This window comes from Podarcis pityusensis (genome assembly GCF_964106645.2).
Source record: "Podarcis pityusensis genome assembly, chromosome: 14".
NCBI classification, from domain to species: Eukaryota; Metazoa; Chordata; class Lepidosauria; order Squamata; family Lacertidae; genus Podarcis; species Podarcis pityusensis.
In genome coordinates, this window is record NC_138039.1 from 3424545 (window position 1) to 3441499 (window position 16955).

Here is a 16955-nt window from a genome sequence, read left to right on the forward strand (position 1 = left end):
CCCATATCATGTGTTTGCTGCAGTATGTTTCTGAAACTGCTGGAAGCCACAGGAGGGAGAATTGCTCTTGTGTTAGATCCTCCTTGCTGGTTTAGCCCTGGGGCATCTGCTTGGCTGCTGTGAGAACAGGATGGTGGACTAAATGGGCCTGATCCTGCAGGCTCTTCTGATGTTCTTATCATAGCTGTCAACGTTTCCCTTTTTAAAAGAGAAATTCCCTTATTTCGAATAGGATTCCTCGCAAGAAAGGGGAAAAGTTGTCAGCTATGGTTCTTATAATGAATTAGGAGGGAATTATATAGTTTTGTGGACTACAGTGGTACCTTGGTTCTCAAACTTACTCCGTTCTGGGAGTCAGTTCAACTCCCGAAACTGTTCGAAAACCAAGGTGCGGCTTCCGAGTGGCTGCAGGAGCTTCCTGCACTCAATCGGAAGCCGCGTCGGACGTTTGGCTTCCCAAAAGCGTTCGCAAACTGGAACACTTATGGCGTTTGGGAGCCGATTTGTTCAGCAACTAAGCCGTTGAAGAACCAAGGTATCCTACGACTGTATTTCTTAATGAGATGCTTTCCTTGTTGATTATTTAGATTTTGTTATATTATTGTAACTTGTGAATTATGTAACTTTCTTTCCCCATTTTGTGAGCCACCTAGAGCCAGTGGCGTAGGGAGGGGGGCAGAGGGGGCGGGCCACCCTGGGTGCAACTCTGGGAAGGGTGACAAGATGGCCTCTGCCTCCCCCAAGCTGTAGAGCGGCCGAGGGCGCCCGCAGTCTGTATGGGCGCCGCTCGCATGGCGTCCGTACGGCCTGCCACTCTCACGCACCGTCCATATGGGCTGCCACTTTCGTGCGCCATCTGTATGGCTGCTGCGCGAGACTGGCTTCCCTTATGGCCACACGTGCACAGTCCGTACTGGCTGCGCTGCCCCGGGTGTCGGTGAGGGTTCCTCCACCACTTCCTAGAGCACAGTTTGTTGTGGAAAGGCATCATGCAAATAAATGATGAGGATGACTCCTATTTGGGAGTGGTAAGATTTCCAGCAATAAAGCTGGGGCCTAGTCCATACCTTCCAACGTTCCTCATGAAGATAGGGACATTTTATTCTAAAGCAAGTGACGGTGTGACCACATTTGGAATACTGGGTGCATTTCCGGTTGCCTCGCCTCGAAATGGATATTGCAGAGTCGGCAAAGATTCAGATCAAGGGGAGGAAAGGCTGAAGCATTTGGGACTTTATAGTTTACAGAAAAGGGAACTCAGAGGTAACATGATAGAAGTTTGCAAAAGTATGCAAAGCATGTGGAAATCAGATAGAGAAAAGTTTCTCCCTCGCTCATAACGCTAGAACTTGCAGACAATGAAGGTGAATGTCGGAAGAGTCAGGATAGATAAAAAGAAGGACTTCTTCATGCTGCACATAGCTACGCTATGGAATCAGTGCATACGGGAACTGGTCCTTTGTCTCTTTCTGTTGCACCGTCAATCATCCCCCTCTGCTTTTCTCCTCTTGTTCCATTGCTGTTAAAAGTGCTACCGTTTTTGAATGTTTTGTTTTTAAAAAACATCTCTCTGCAAAAACCACAAGCGATGCAAGGCTGGCAAATTTTGCTAGGTGCGTTCACACTTGTGTCACATGTTAAATGTGGAAGCAGATGTCCACATTGGCAAAGGCCGTGTTTGCCACCACCTCCATTTTTCAGATACTTATCAAGTTGTCAGCGAGGGTCAGTGCTGCCACTGTTCCATATGCTGCCAGAGCTATCTGCAAACTCAACTAATGCACCAATTCCTAAACTTTATTATGTTTTCACCCACTATTCTGATTCACCAATATTCAGGAGCCTTCCGTTTTTCTTCTGAATTTTAAATGTGGCTCCTTCTGCACTCCAGTGCATCTGTACTGAAGGTACAACTTGGCTGCCAAGATAGCTAGCTGGAGAGTTTGTGCCATGCCACACATCTGGTGAGGCAGTTCTGGAGACATAGAGCAAGCTCAAACCTAGTACAGTCGTACCTTGGAAGTTGAACAGAATCCGTTCCGGAAGTCCATTCGACTTCCAAATTGTTTGAAAACCAAAGCGCAGCTTCTGATTGGCTGCAGCAAGCTCCTGCAGCCAACTGGAAGCCACAGAAGCCCCATCGGACGTTCGGCTTCCAAAAATATTTCGCAAATCGGAACAGTCATTTCCGGGTTTGCAGCATTCAGGAGCCAAAACGTTCGGGAACTAAGCTGTTCCAAAACCAAGGTACAACTGTAGTCTGCTATTTAGCAACATTTCCCCTTCTCCCTTGCCATTCAGTGGAGCAGCACTGGAGTGCAGAAGGAACTGTGTTTGATGTAGTAGCGCCAGTGCGCGGAAGAAGCTACACCCAAACTCCAATCAAAGCCTGACGCTGTTTAAAAATAGATTAGAAACTGAAAGTGTACTTACATTATTGTTTAGCTCGAAAAGCGTAACTAACATCCTGATCGAAAATGCATTTACTTTGAAGTAAGTCAATCTTTGCTAAATCCAGAGGCTACAAATCTATCTAGTCTCATTAGGGACATGAGTGGGTGAACCAGGAATATAAGACAACATTCTTATTCTTTCCTTTCCTTTTCTTTTTAAAAAGGTGATGTACACGTCTTTCTTATTTTTTAAAAAACATGAATCATTGATTTTGGAGAGACTCGAGACATGCGGTACCAGTTGTTTCTGTGCAATAACATTATATGAACTCATGTGCAGGGCCGGATTTAGGTTTGATGAGGCCCCAAGCTCCTGAAGGTAATGGGGCCCTTTCTATGTCCAGCTGTCCTTTGCCAACAACAAATTGTCGCTGTTTTTTTGTGTCAAATAGATGCTATATGGTAATTTATGGACCTAACAGGTATCTAAAGCCATTTGCCACTGTTGCTGTATGTAGGTTTTATTTTATTTGTTTTTTATCTTATATTTTGGAAAACATCCAGCTTTCTTTCCCTTTAAATTTTTTGGGGGCCCCCAAGAGAGTGGGGCCCTAAGTTATAGCTTGTTTAACTTATGTGTAAAGTTAAACTTATGCGTAAAGTTTGGTTTAGCACCAAATTGGAACAAACGGCAATTGGGTTTTCCGTGGATTGCTGTTTGTTCCGATTCAGCACTAAAGATCAGGTTTTCCCGGAGAAAGCAGAAGGGCAAAGGCAAAACTGCTCCAGACCCATGAACGGCACAAACAGAAAGCCGTTTGGACCCCTGCTTTCTAGGCACAAGACAAGCCCTAAGTGGAACCTCCAGAGGCAGAGGCAGCCTATCTGTAAATACCTGGCATTGGGAGCAAGTGAAGACCATTGCCTTCATACCTCTCCTGTGAAACAAGATGTTGGATTAGATGGAGTTTTGATCTGATCTGCCAGGGCTGCTCCTACTGCAGCTGCGGAGCTACTCCCTGCTTTGTTTAACAAGGACAAAACTGAGGAAAGCTAAGCGGTTGTTAGACGTGGATAATTATTCCAGGGAGGGTGCAAGCAAGCTCTTAGTGGGTTGATTAAATTGACGGGCGCTGCAGCAAAACTGTTCGCTGGTGGCATTGCATAGAATTGAAGGTTTCGGATCACAGCCCAAACCCTCTTTTTTATAAAAAAACAAACAAACACAAAACAACAACTAAAAAAGTATTAAATTAGCTTGTGGTATCATTTCCTGCCCTTTTCCTGTCTTCATCAGTCTGCTTCATTAGCATTTTGCCACATTGGGGTGGTTTCCTGTGGAGGCGGAACTTCGCTCTATAACTCCAAATAATTTACAGGGAGATATGAAATACTTTTGCTGTTCTCTTTAATAAGGCCGAGAGCAAATTCTCACCGGCATCTCTTAGGTATATGTGTTTGGGCAATTCTCCCAGTTAATGATATAAAGCATTCATATTTATTAGGTGTGGAGTCAATAGAATTAAATTCCATGCCAAGATCTATACAGGAACATCTCCAATTTAGCTTTCTGGTTGTTAAATCACGGCCGTGAACTTGCCATGTAGTACTCTGTGTGGCCACATATGTGCCTTTATGTTGTGTTTTCGCCGTGACCCTACAGCCCTCTGCTTTTTAATTTTGCTGGCCTGTGAGCTGCCTGTGGGACAGGCAATGGTGCAATTGCACTGGAGCTTCTCCACCCCATTTTCTGTTTTTTAAATACAGCAGGCCCAAAAGTGACGCGGGGTTTACGCTCCAAGGATCTGCACAGGGCCGGATTTAGGTTTGATGAGGCCCTAAGCTATTGAAGGTAATGGGGCCCTTTCTATGCCCAGCTGTCCTTTGCCAACAACAAATTGCTGCTGTTTTTTGTATTGAATATATGCTAAATGGTAATTTATGGACCTAATAGGTATCTCAAGCCATTTGCACATCTTGCCTTGCAACAAGTCCATACAGAATGTAGGCATCCTATATATAGAAATGAGCAAACCAGTGATATTTGAGGGAGGAGGCTAGCAGGTGGGGCCCATGAGTTACATCATAGGAGCCTACACAACACAAAACACTGTTGCTGTTTGTAGGTTTTATTTTATTTGTTTTTTATCTTATATTTTGGAAATGTACATCCAGTTTTTTTTCCTTTAGATTTTTTGGGGGCCCCCAAGAGAGTGGGGCCCTAAGCTATAGCTTGTTTAGCTTATATGTAAATCCGGCACTGGGTCTGCACTTGTGCCAAGCCAGGAAGACCTCTGCAACTGCCCTGCTCACATGCGTTTGACCAGCTCTGCCTTACTGGACTCTGGGGAGGTCGTGTGAGGTCTCTGGAAGGTTGTGGGTGGCTCACACAATAAGAAAGTTGGGGATTCAAAAACTCTTACCGCGCTAGGTTCTGCTGCCACAGAAAGAGTTTTAAGCCCTCTGCCTTGCCTACTGGGCTCTTTAAAGGTTGTATGAGATCTCATGGGGCCTTCACGAGATCTCGTGAGATCTTGGATGACACGTTCCAACCATCATTCCCACTCCCCAATTCTCCATTTATTTATTTCCCCACCACCCACGCAAAGCTGCAATTGCATAAGTAAATGTGGTCTAAACCACTGGGCCACTTGGGCTTGCCGATCGGAAGGTCAGCGATTCAAATCCCTGCAACGGAGTGAGCTCCCGTTGCTCGGTCCTAGCTCCTGCCAACCTAGCAGTTCAAAAGCATACCAGTGCAAGTAGATAAATAGGTACCGCTGTGGCAGGAAGGTAAACAGCGTTTCCGTGAGCTCTGGTTTCCATCACGGTGTTCCATTGCGCCAGAAGTGGTTTAGTCCTGCTGGCCACGTGACCCGGAAAGCTGTCTGTGGACAAACACTGGCTCCCTCAGCCTGAAAGCGAGATGAGCGCCGCAACCCCATAGCCGCCTTTGACTGGACTTAACCATCCAGGGGTCCTTTACCTTTACGTTTACCTTTACCTATTGTATCGTTGCCCATGTGGGATGTGAAACACAAGAGCAGTCAAGTACCACATTCCTAGAGTGAACATGTTTACACATGGCGAGGAATGTTTATCCAGCCAGCAGGAAAACTTCCTGCTGTTTCCTTCTGGGCTGGGACAGATTTCCTCTGCATGTGACTGGAGGTGGGTGTGGCCTCATCTGTGCAGGTAACGACAAAAGCACAGGACAGGGCAGCCATCTCTCTCTTTTTGACTACATGCATCGAAGAAGCAACATCTGCTTAGCCAAAGATGCTCAACAGAGGGACTGTCTCCTTATGAGGTAGTTTCCAGGTGTATGTTACTTTTCTAAGCTAAGTCTGCCTTCTGGGATCCAATTGTGAACAGAATGTGAGTAAACTCTTTTTATACAGTGGTACCTCGGGTTACATACGCCTCAGGTTACAGACTCCACTAACCCAGAAATATTACCTTGGGTTAAGAACATTGCTTCAGGATGAGAACAGAAATCGTGCAGCGGTGGTGCACCAGCAGCAGGAGGCCCCGTTAGCTAAAGTGGTGCTTCAGGTTAAGCACAGTTTCAGGTTAAGAACAGACCTCCAGAATGAATTAAGTTCTTAACCCGAGGTACCACTGTACTTTTATAGAAGGCTGTGTCGTGTCTTATCTTTTATGAGGGAATAAGGGGGAAATACCAGAACAGTTATTATAGAGGCTTTAGTGAGCCTGAGCAAACGCATCCGCTGTGAGTTTAAAAAGGGGAATGTTACTCTGCTAAATTGTGAACTTGTTAACACAAGTTGGAAAGGCTATAATCAAGCAATATATCCTCTCCTGCATCCCTGAACATTCCCACAGCCCACACCCCAATCTCTGAGCACCAAGAGATTCCAGGGGTTGCTGTGCTTTTCTGCGCTCAACTTCCTTGGAATGAAAGTCAGCGGAGACAATGGTTTCGTTTGGATACATGGTTTCATTTACACACCTACACAACCTCAGCTTAGGATGGAGGTGCTCAAAGCATTCACACCCCAAGAGAAAGAAGGTTCTTTTTATCATATGTGGTGGTCTTGTAGTAAGGTTAAAGCTTATTAGGAAATGATATACAATGAAATGAAATGAATGTTTAAACTAACATTTGTAAAAACAAACAAACCCAGAAGCCTTTCTCTGGGAATTATAGGGATAGAACTACCTAAATTGTATATAAATTTATTCATGTACACGACTATAGCGGCAAGAATGTTACTTGCCCAAAAATGGAAAGAAGAAGACCACCCAGTAAAGGAGGAATGCATACAAAAACCTATGGAATATGCAGAAATTGTGAAACTTACCGGAAGAATGAGAAGTCAAGATAACAAACTTTTTATAAAAGAATGGAAAGGGTTTACGGAATATTTACAAACAAACTGTAAGCAGATAAGAACATTGGCAGGATTATTGTAATGACCTGCAGTTTTATAAGAGTATATATTTAAAGTAGATGAATAAATGAGCAAATTAAGTTACTTTGGATTTGCAGAAGATATTAAAAATAAATTTAAGGAACCGCAGAAAGAGGGGGAAGGAAGTCAAGTTTTAAAACGTCAAAATGACTGTAAAATTAGTGAAATGTATATATCTGAAAAGTATATATATATATTTTTTTAAGAGAGATCTTACTTCTCCATTTGGTTTCCAGGGAAGTCCCCAACCCACAGACTTGGGTCCAGCACAGAGCAAGACATATCTCTGTGTCTCCATCTTCCATTGCCATCCAAAACTCAGCCACACGTTTCCCTCACACACAGCCCTGCTTGGCCTTTTGTTCTCCACCCTAGTATGACGCAACATCCCGACGTATATTGTATACTGATGTATATTGCGCTGTAGGAGGCTTCGTTTGATCGGAATCAAGTATACCCTTCTAGAGTTAACGCAAAGTAACATTGCTTCTGGCAAATGAGCCACCATAGCTGCAAGAGGGCCGTGAAAATTTGTGTCCCCAGCTTTCCAGACTCATCTGCTATACAAATCCAAAGAGGCACATTGGTTGCCAGAGGTGAAATATATTGGCATTATTTTGACGTCTCCTACCCCACTATGTGCAACCTCCAACAAGGAACCCTTCGGTTTTTGGTTTTTTTGGGGTTTTTTTAATAATATTTATTGAGATTTCAAAAAAACAAAAAATACAAAAATTGCACAAAAAACAAAAAATAGAAAATACAAAAACTTACACACAATAAGAAAAAGATACAAAAGTGAAAAATAAAAATATGAGAAAGTGAAAAATACAGAAGAAAAATAATAGTAAAGAAGAAAAAAAAAACATTAGACCTCCTCCTCCTCCCTTCCTTTGTATTCTAGTTATTAATTATCCCAGCAAATCCTTTCCATCTTTCTATTATAAAATAAACCTTAAAATTTAAAATTTAGATCTTAACTTTACCAGCTTCTTATATTCATAATGTTCTTTCATAATTCTTTATACATCTTTACTAAGGCCAGATAATTTCTTCCAACATTTTTCTATCATTCATTTTTCTATCATTCTAACATTCATCAACTTTATAAAACATTCTATTAGTTAAAAAAAGACAAAAAAAGAGAAAAAAAGCATATAAACAAGTCCAATCTTAATCCAACGTCCCTTTCTCCTGGTTTCGGGATTTGTCAGTCCTTATTCCTCAATCTAACCCGGTGACCTTATGTCCGAGGCCCTCAAGTCACTTCCATGGCCCTTCCGCAGCTTTTCTTCATATTTGTGGCTGTAGTCACTTGCTCGTAGTAGCTCCAACTTAATAATGTTTTTAACCCTTCTCATCAATTCAGATCCTTTTCCCTGTTCATCGCTGCATTCCATGTAGTATTTAAGAACATACTTCAAGGGCCCTCCGAAATTGTGGGCCCCCACAATTCCAAACATGTCGCAGCCTGTTACTGTATTTAAAAAGTCCAGATATCCCAGCATAGGGGGGTCAATCCAGCCCCCCATTTCCAAACCACACCAAACTTTCCCTTCCCATATCTGATTTTTTCCAAGTTCCATTATCAAATCCGAAGGATCAAGCTCCTGTTGAGACTGTTCTGTCAAGCCACACTCCTGATTTAATGCCACAAACCCCTGTTCTGTCAAAACACACTCCTGGTTTGAGTCCTGGATAGACTCCACATATATTCCCACAGTTTGATCAACGCCTTCCACTGCCAGTCTGAGATTTCCAGTCGACTTGGCCATCTGATTCACCTTATCATGTAGTTCTTCCAGTAGAATATTTGTTTTATTGAGCAGGCAAACCACAACTTCTGAAAACATTGTTGCACTCTCCCACGATTCTTTGTAACAGCTGTCAAGTCCTTGGCATTACAGTTTCTAAGGCTCCCCCTAGGGAGAAGATTTATATTTGTTTCTGATACATTTCCATGTTACTTAAAATACTTTATCCATGTATATTCCTTTAAAATGCGAAAGGGAACAGTAGAGTCATGAAAATTCTCTTCTTTTAACTATCTGTCACACACAGATACCTTGATTGATTCACGTCAGTCCTGACTTCCCCGCTCCAGGATCAGGACGAAAATAACTTCCTTTTACTGCTTCAAATAGTCCAAAAAAATATTCCCAATTTGAAATGTTGGAATCCACTCTTTTAACAGCAATTTTCAAAGCTCTAGTATAAGTTGTCTTTGCTTTGTTATATTTACAAAAGAATGGGAGGGTGACTTCCTGTTTAGCCCTTACCGCTCCGTACCAAATTCAATCAATTTTTCTTTTTTTTTTATAGTCCAATTCTGTCCTTTTCACTAATCTTCATTTAATGTCCCAATTTGTTCAAATTCTGGGTACTCACGGATATTTGTTTAAAAGTCCGAATTGTCCAGGAAAAAAGGCAGCGCTCTCCGGCAACAGCTACGCGGCTTCACTCCACAAAAGAAGCAGACGACTCGCAGCACAGCGCCTTCACTTCCCTGCTCTGTTCCGGAGCCCGTTGCCGGGCTCCTTTGCAGATTGGGGGGGCGCAAACAGTGCCCGCCGAGTCCCAGGGTCACAGGCTTCACCCGCCTGTGGTTTGAGGGGTCCCCGCTGCGCCGAAGCGGTTTTAGACCCGATTTCTGTGGAGCGGTCTCCCTCTGGATTAGAGGGATTCCGCCATTGCCGTTGGCGCCACCTCCGGTTTTTTGGTTTTTTTTAAATATTTTATTAAGGATTTTCTTGTTTTACAGAAGTGTAGTGCCTCGTATTTTTTTTTTCATGTAACATTTTTACAAATCCATTTCATTTGTTGAGGCATTAGGGGGAGAAGGAAAAAAAGAAAAAGGAAAAAGAAAGGGGGGAGGAGAGAGGGAAGATGGATGGGGGTGGGGTCGGGTGGCGGTGTTTCTATTATGTTTAATGTAGGTAGAGTTTGGTGTCAGCGTTGCTTGTGTTGTTCACTTGTGTTCCTTTAGTGGTGAGAGAGGTTGGGGTTGGCCTAGGGTGTGATTGTTTGCTTGTGATTGGCTGTGGTGATCTTTGTTTTCGTGTGTGAGTGAGGTGGGTGGGTGTTTTGGATCAGGTTAGCCATATTGATTTGTATGCTGTTGGTGGATTATTGTCATTGTCCTGTTGGGCTGTGTATGTGATAAAGGGGAGCCATACCGGGGTGAAGGCGTCTTCTTCTGTTTGTCCCCGTGTCAGTTTCAGTTTATTAGTTAATTTTTCTAGTAGGGCTGTTTCCCATACTTTTTGGTACCATTGGTCCATGCTTACTCCTGACAGGTCTGAAACAGCTGGACTGCAGCCCTTCCACAGATTCCTTCACTCACAATGACTGCCCTTAGAAGCTGTGGTTCTCCTCTGTCTTTAAACTGGGAGACCCCAAGTTTAAAAACAACAACTATTCTTTGGGTCTCTTGATGCATTTTATTTATTTATTATTATTATTATTATTATTATTATTATTATTATTATTATTACCCCACCCATCTGGCTGGGTTTCCCCAGCCACTCTGGGCGGCTTCCAACAAAAGATTAAAAATACATTAAAACATCAGTGACTGAAAACTTCCCTAAACAGGGCTGCCTTCAGATGTCTTCTAAACGTCAGATAGTTGTTTATTTCTTTGACATCTGATGGGAGGGCATCTTCATATTTCCTGAAGTGAAGTATTAGGTCTCACCTGGACTGTGTGGCTGCCTGGAGTGTCGAGTGCTCTCCCTCTCCTTCAACACACAGACACACACTCCATGGAGTGCAGTTGCTCTTTGCTCCTGGAAAAAAGAAACCAGAGTTCTAGCTGCAAGCTGATTTGTTCAAGCAGAAGCACATGTGCATTTGGCGTAATCTGCCCTATGAGAGATGCAGTAGGGGCAAAATTGCTCTGCTCTGTCTCATCCCTGCAATGGAGAACTTTGAAATCATAGCCATGCAATAGCTCAGGCGTGGCCAACTCCCAAGAGACTGCGATCTACTCACAGAGTTAAAAACTGCCAGTGCTCTACCCCCCTTTTTTGGGGTTCAGGTCATAGTTGTTGAGCTTTTTAGGGGAGCCTAAGATGTTGAGCGTCTTTGGGGGGGGAGCCAGTGATCTACCAGTGATCTACCACAGATGTCCAGTGATCTAACAGTAGATCACAATCTGTCTGTTGGACATGCCTGCAATAGCTGAATTAGACAAGGCTGATCCACAAATAAAGGCTCCTGTTATATGCTAAGTATGGTGTGTGTGTGTGAAATGCCCTTAAGCAAGCAAACCCTTTGCTGTTCTGGTTATCTTCTTTTAAGACATGCATATGACATACCCCCCCTCATTTTGAGTCAGGCCACGTTGATGACTTCACACCTACGGTTTGCGACCGACGCTGAGACGTTTCCATGACACTCGAGTAGTTTTCGCAAGGTGTCACGTGTACCTTAAGTGGCACTCAAATCAGAGGCTATAGAATATAGAATATTGTCAGAGAGCAAATGTGCTGAAATTGAAATGTGTTAGGAGCCTTTTGAATATCTTCTTGCAGCCTTGCTTGAAGTGAAGACAGCTTCCTTTCACCCAAGGAAGGAAGGAAGGAAGGAAGGAGGGAAGGAGGGAAACTTGCAGTACAAGGGATCCAACTTGATTAAGAATAGCTGTAGAAATAATAACACACAACAATCAGTTAAGTCACATGAATGTTACAGCATAACCATAAATGTTACAGCAGCAGAGGGCCCAGCAATTCTGGATCCTTATCAATAAAGGAAAATTAAAATTAAAGACATGTTTCCTCAAACCAATCTTTCCTCGCTTCACCTCTCACCACTTGTCTGTGTTGGGTAAGGTGTTCAGACAAGGCTATCAATTATCTATGCCTTTGGGGTTTTTTTTGTTATTGGTCATTATTGTTTGACAAATGACAAGTGTGTTTTTATACAAAACATCCGACAGACAGAACATCTATCTAAAAAAAAATCCCAGCCCACCTGCCCCTGGAAATATAGACCCTTACTCCTGGTACAGTAGAAATTTTTTTAAAAAACAATTTTAAAATATCATAATCCATCAAAATTTCCAGGCTTGTCAAAAACTTACTAGAATCATCAACAGTATTAAAATCCTACTCCAGCCGCCTCTCTCCCAATTAACCTCCATCTCCAAGGCTAAGTGATGGGAGGGAGTGCAGAAGAGAAATCACCAGGGGCTTCCCCTAAGTGTCAGGTTTGGTCCCTGAAATCTCAGGTCCTGGGATGCTCCTGACCTGGCAACCCTAGCAATGGTGGGTATTTTTGGAGGGCTTTTGGGGTGAGAATGTGGCTGCACACCTGCCGAGATGCGCCCTTGTGCTTGCTGGTGAGGTTGAGATAAATCACCAGCCCTAGTTCGTATGGAAGCAGAGTAATCTTTCCTGATAAAATTTATGTGCACCTTCTGTTGATGCATTTTTACCAACATTCCCTAATTCCCTAATTATTCTGTTTGCTGACCTGTCCATCCTCTTCCTCTCACCGTTGTTTTCTAGGGAATAGAATCAGAAATGGATGATCTCAGTATGGAGACCCTGAAGGACGAAGTGGATGCCCTCTGGGAGAATGTCGAGTGCAATCGCCACATGTTGACTCGCTACATCAACCCAGCCAAGCTGACCCCTTACTTGCGCCAGTGTAAAGTCATTGATGAACAAGATGAGGACGAAGTGCTCAACTCGCCAATGCTGCTCTCCAAAATCAACCGAGCAGGTACAGCCAGGTGCCCACAGCTACGCTGATTTGGACGTTACAATGGCACCAGTCTTCTGTCAGAACATTTGTACCAAATTCAGGGTTCCGGGTAGGGTTACAGCAAGTGAAAAGCTGTCCCTGGGTACATTGGGAGAGACATTTAATGTTTTGGGAGCTGTAAATTGCGTGTCGGGGAAAGGTAGGTTTGCCATATTTCTAAACCAGGACACCCCAAAAGTTGTTGAGCTTTTTTTAGACAAATCCCAGAGCTGATGAGCTATTTTTTACAAAGACACCAAAAAACCCCCACAGTTTTTCAATTGACTTGCCTAAGGTCCAGGACAAGCACTGCCTTTCAAACGCCAATTTCTTCTTTGAAATCCACAAGTATATCAGCCCTAGGAGAGGTGCTTTAGATATAGAAGGAGATACAGGGGGACCTAGGAGACCTCTAAGAGACCTAGGAAAGGTGCTTGAGATATAGAAGGAGATACAGGGAGACCTAGGAGACCTCTAAGAGACCTAGGAAAGGTGCTTTAGATATAGAAGGAGATACAGTGAGACTTAGGAGACCTCTAAGAGACCTAGGAAAGGTGCTTTAGATATAGAAGGAGATACAGATAGCCATTTCAAACTTTCTGTGCCACTTTTGTACACCCTCTTCAAATTATAGTGGAAAGTTAATGAAACAAGAGTTCTCCTCCCTCATCTCATCCAGATGTCCTGTCTTGGTCACCCTCTAGGTCGGCTGCTGGACATCCTCCACACGAAAGGAGAGAGGGGCTATGTGGTTTTCCTAGAAAGCCTAGAATTTTACTACCCAGAACTGTACAAACTGGTGACGGGGAAGGAGCCGACACGGCGATTTTCCACCATTGTTGGTAAGTTAGATCCAGCCTTACCAGGGCTCAGTGGGGGAAGCAGAATCATTGCAAGGGAAATCATGAATAAAAAGGTCTGCATGAGCTTTCCCGGTTCTTACACAGAGCACCAATGGGGCCAAGTGGGGAGGAGAATCAGAGGAGCAGGACAATCAGGTGGGGAACCTGTGTGGTTGGTGGTCCCTCCAGATGTTCATAGAATCATAGAATCATAGAGTTGGAAGAGACCACAAGGGCCATCGAGTCCAACCCCCTGCCAAGCAGGAAACACCATCAGAGCACTCCTGACATATGGTTGTCAAGCCTCTGCTTAAAGACCTCCAAAGAAGGAGACTCCACCACACTCCTTGGCAGCAAATTCCACTGTCGAACAGCTCTTACTGTCAGGAAGTTCTTTCTAATGTTTCTCAACTACAACTCCCATTATCCTTGACCGTTGGCCAGGCTGGCTGGGGCTGATGGGAGTTGGAGTCCAGTGACATCTAGCCCTGCCCTGCTGAATCAATCCAAGGGTCCTTGTCTCACCAAGCATCCTACACCCCCCCCCCCCGTCTGGGGTTATTGGGCTTTGATTCTCCAAACAAACCCAAGGTTATCTGAGTGTTGGGAGATTAAGGTGATGGCCACCAACTTGGATGGCTTTAGAAGAGGACTAGACAAATTCATGCAGGAGAGGGCTACCAATAGCTACTAGCCATGGTGACCATTCTCTGCCTCCATGGTCACAGGCTGTAATGCTTCTGAATACCAGTTGCTGGAAACCTCTTGTGCTCGGATCCTGTTTGTGGGTTTCCCCCAGGCATCTGGATGGCCACTGTGAGTACAGGATGCTAGACTAGATGGGCCACTGGCCTGATCCAGCAGGCTGCTCTTAGATTCTTCTGTTTTGTTTGGACCAGGGGACCCTGGTTCTCTCCTTGTCACCTCGATCCATGCTCTGCTGCTCACTTGCGGCAATGTAACCCTGTCAAGCCACGTAGCCCTGGTACCCTTTGTCCGTCTCCTTTCCATTTCAGTAGAAGAGGGTCATGAAGGCCTCACCCATTTCCTGATGAACGAGATCATTAAGCTGCAGCAGCAGGTCAAGACCAAGGATGCTCAGCGCTGCGAGCTCCTGGCCAAATCCCGCCAGCTGGAGGATGAGCGGAAGCAGCTGAAGCTCAACCTGAAGGAGCTGCTGACCTTCCAGGAGAGGTACAACAAGATGAAAGAGGAAAGGAACAACTACAACGACGAGCTCGTCAAGGTGAAGGACGAAAACTACAACCTGGCGATGAGGTATGCCCAGCTGAGCGAAGAGAAGAACATGGCAGTGATGAGAAGCCGGGACCTCCAGCTCGAGGTGAGAGAGGCATTTTGGGAAGAGAAGAGGGGGCTGTTTAGACTCCATATCTGACTGCAAATATCTTCTTTGCCCATTTGTCAAAGACAGAAATGGAGAACCTGCAGCCCTCCAGATGTTGTTGGACTCCAACTCCCATCAGCCCCATCCAGCATAGCCAGTGATGATGGGAACTGGAGTCCAACCAAATCTGCCCTTATACTGGTTTATGAATCATTCTGTCAGGCTTCAGGGGACCAGATCCCTCCCACGGTGGCAGCCCAGCATCAGAGAAACGATAAATGTTCTTACCAAGTAATTTATTCAATAATTCACAGAGAATGATGAAGGAATGCAGCCTTCCCTAATAATGGCGTTGCTCCAAGTAAAGTCCCCCCCCCCCTTCATCTCTCTTATCCTACATCATCCCTGGGCTTTCTGTCTCTGAGATTTCTGTTTGGCTACTCTCACTGCACATCTAGTCCTGGGGGAGGCCTCCCCCCCTGAAATGCTCTCCAAAGATGCTGGGTCTATCAGCTGTCTATTCCCCAGTGTTTCTGCTTCCTCTTCCAATATTTCCCTTCTTTCCCCCTCTACATTCTCTGAACTATGTCCTTCTGCAAACCACGGTTCTAAATCTATACTGTCTTCCTGTTCTCAGGAAGGTTCAGGAGAAGGGGCGCAGCCCCCACCGTTCCTCCTCAGTCTGGCCCTGACACATTCTCTCCCAAAGGACCCACGGGAACTTTAGTTCTGTTAGAAAACATGGTGATCTCCAACTGAGAAGTACCAGCACTCTCACAAAACTATAGTTCCCAGGATTCTTTTGGGGGAAACGACAACAGTTAAAATGGTATAAAACGAAGATACATTCAGGGTTTTAATAAACCCAAAGTCCAAAAGTGAAATGAATCTGATGTCTTTAGGCAGGGCTTGTCATCACTCACAATGTCCCGCCTTTTGAAGCATAGGCTGTGCACACCATTCACCAGGACAGAGTCTAGTTTTAGGGGACAAGCGTTTATTTGATGTTTCTTTGCTTATTTCCCTCTCTCTCACACACATTCGCTCTACACTGGTAGATTGACCAGCTGAAGCACTGGCTGAACAAAGTGGAAGAAGAATGTAAGCTCGAGAGAAACCAGTCCCTGAAGCTCAAGAATGACATTGAAAACCGGCCAAAGAGGGAACAAGTCCTGGAACTGGAGCGAGAAAATGAGATGTTGAAGACCAAGATCCAGGAGCTACAGTCCATAATTCAGGTGAGCAAGGATTAATTTCTGGCTCATGGCTGGTTGTTGTTGTTGTTGTTGTTTAGTCGTTTAGTCGTGTCTGACTCTTCGTGACCCCCTGGACCAGAGCACGCCAGGCACTCCTGTCTTCCGCTGCCTCCCGCAGTTTGGTCAAACTCATGCTGGTAGCTTCGAGAACACTGTCCAACCATCTTGTCGTCTGTCGTCCCCTTCTCCTTGTGCCCTCCATCTTTCCTAACATCAGGGTCTTTTCCAGGGAGTCTGCTCTTCTCATGAGGTGGCCAAAGTATTGGAGCCTCAGCTTCACGATCTGTCCTTCCAGTGAGCACTCAGGGCTGATTTCCTTCAGAATGGATAGGTTTGATCTTCTTGCAGTCTATGGGACTCTCAAGAGTCTCCTCCAGCACCATAATTCAAAAGCATCAATTCTTCGGCGATCAGCCTTCTTTATGGTCCAGCTCTCACTTCCATACATCACTACTGGGAAAACCATACCTTTTACTATACGGACCTTTGTTGGCAAAGTGATGTCTCTACTTTTTAAGATGCTGTCTAGGTATACCGCCCTTCATCTGAAGATCACAGGGTGGTTTACATCATAAAAATACATAATGAAAACACAAAAGACCTGTCATAACAACAGCAACAACCAACAGCCTCCTTCCACAAACACATTTAAAAAGCAATAGATTGTTTAACCAGCCCAAGGCGTGGTTCAGCCCAGACACTGAGATTCACCTCTGAGGGCCTTCTGGCGGTTCCCTCACTGTGAAAGGTGAAGCCACAAGGAACCAGGCAGAGGGCCTTCTTGGCAGTGGCACCCATCATGTGGAACACCCCTCCACCCCCATCAGATGCCAAGGAGACAAAGAACTACACTTTTAGAAGACACCTGAAGGCAGCCCTGTACTGGGAAGTTTTTTATGTTTGACCTTTTATTGTGGTTTTTATAGGTATTG

At 44.5% G+C, this 16955-nt stretch overlaps 1 protein-coding gene across 3 annotated transcripts in view; it reads left to right on the forward strand.

Moving 5' to 3' along the window:
• CARD11 (caspase recruitment domain family member 11) overlaps positions 1 to 16955 on the forward strand; it is a 308118-nt gene that overhangs the window by 29975 nt on the left and 261188 nt on the right. The window contains exons 2-5 of one of the 3 annotated variants that reach the window (XM_080980956.1): positions 12343 to 12559; positions 13285 to 13422; positions 14439 to 14764; positions 15826 to 16005. In XM_080980956.1, the coding sequence (XP_080837082.1) occupies positions 12358 to 12559; positions 13285 to 13422; positions 14439 to 14764; positions 15826 to 16005 (846 nt within the window). In that variant the 5' untranslated portion in view covers positions 12343 to 12357. Of the gene's footprint in view, positions 1 to 12338; positions 12560 to 13284; positions 13423 to 14438; positions 14765 to 15825; positions 16006 to 16955 lie in introns of those variants that run through there. The other 2 variants (XR_013979425.1, XM_080980957.1) reach the window with 2 other exon arrangements.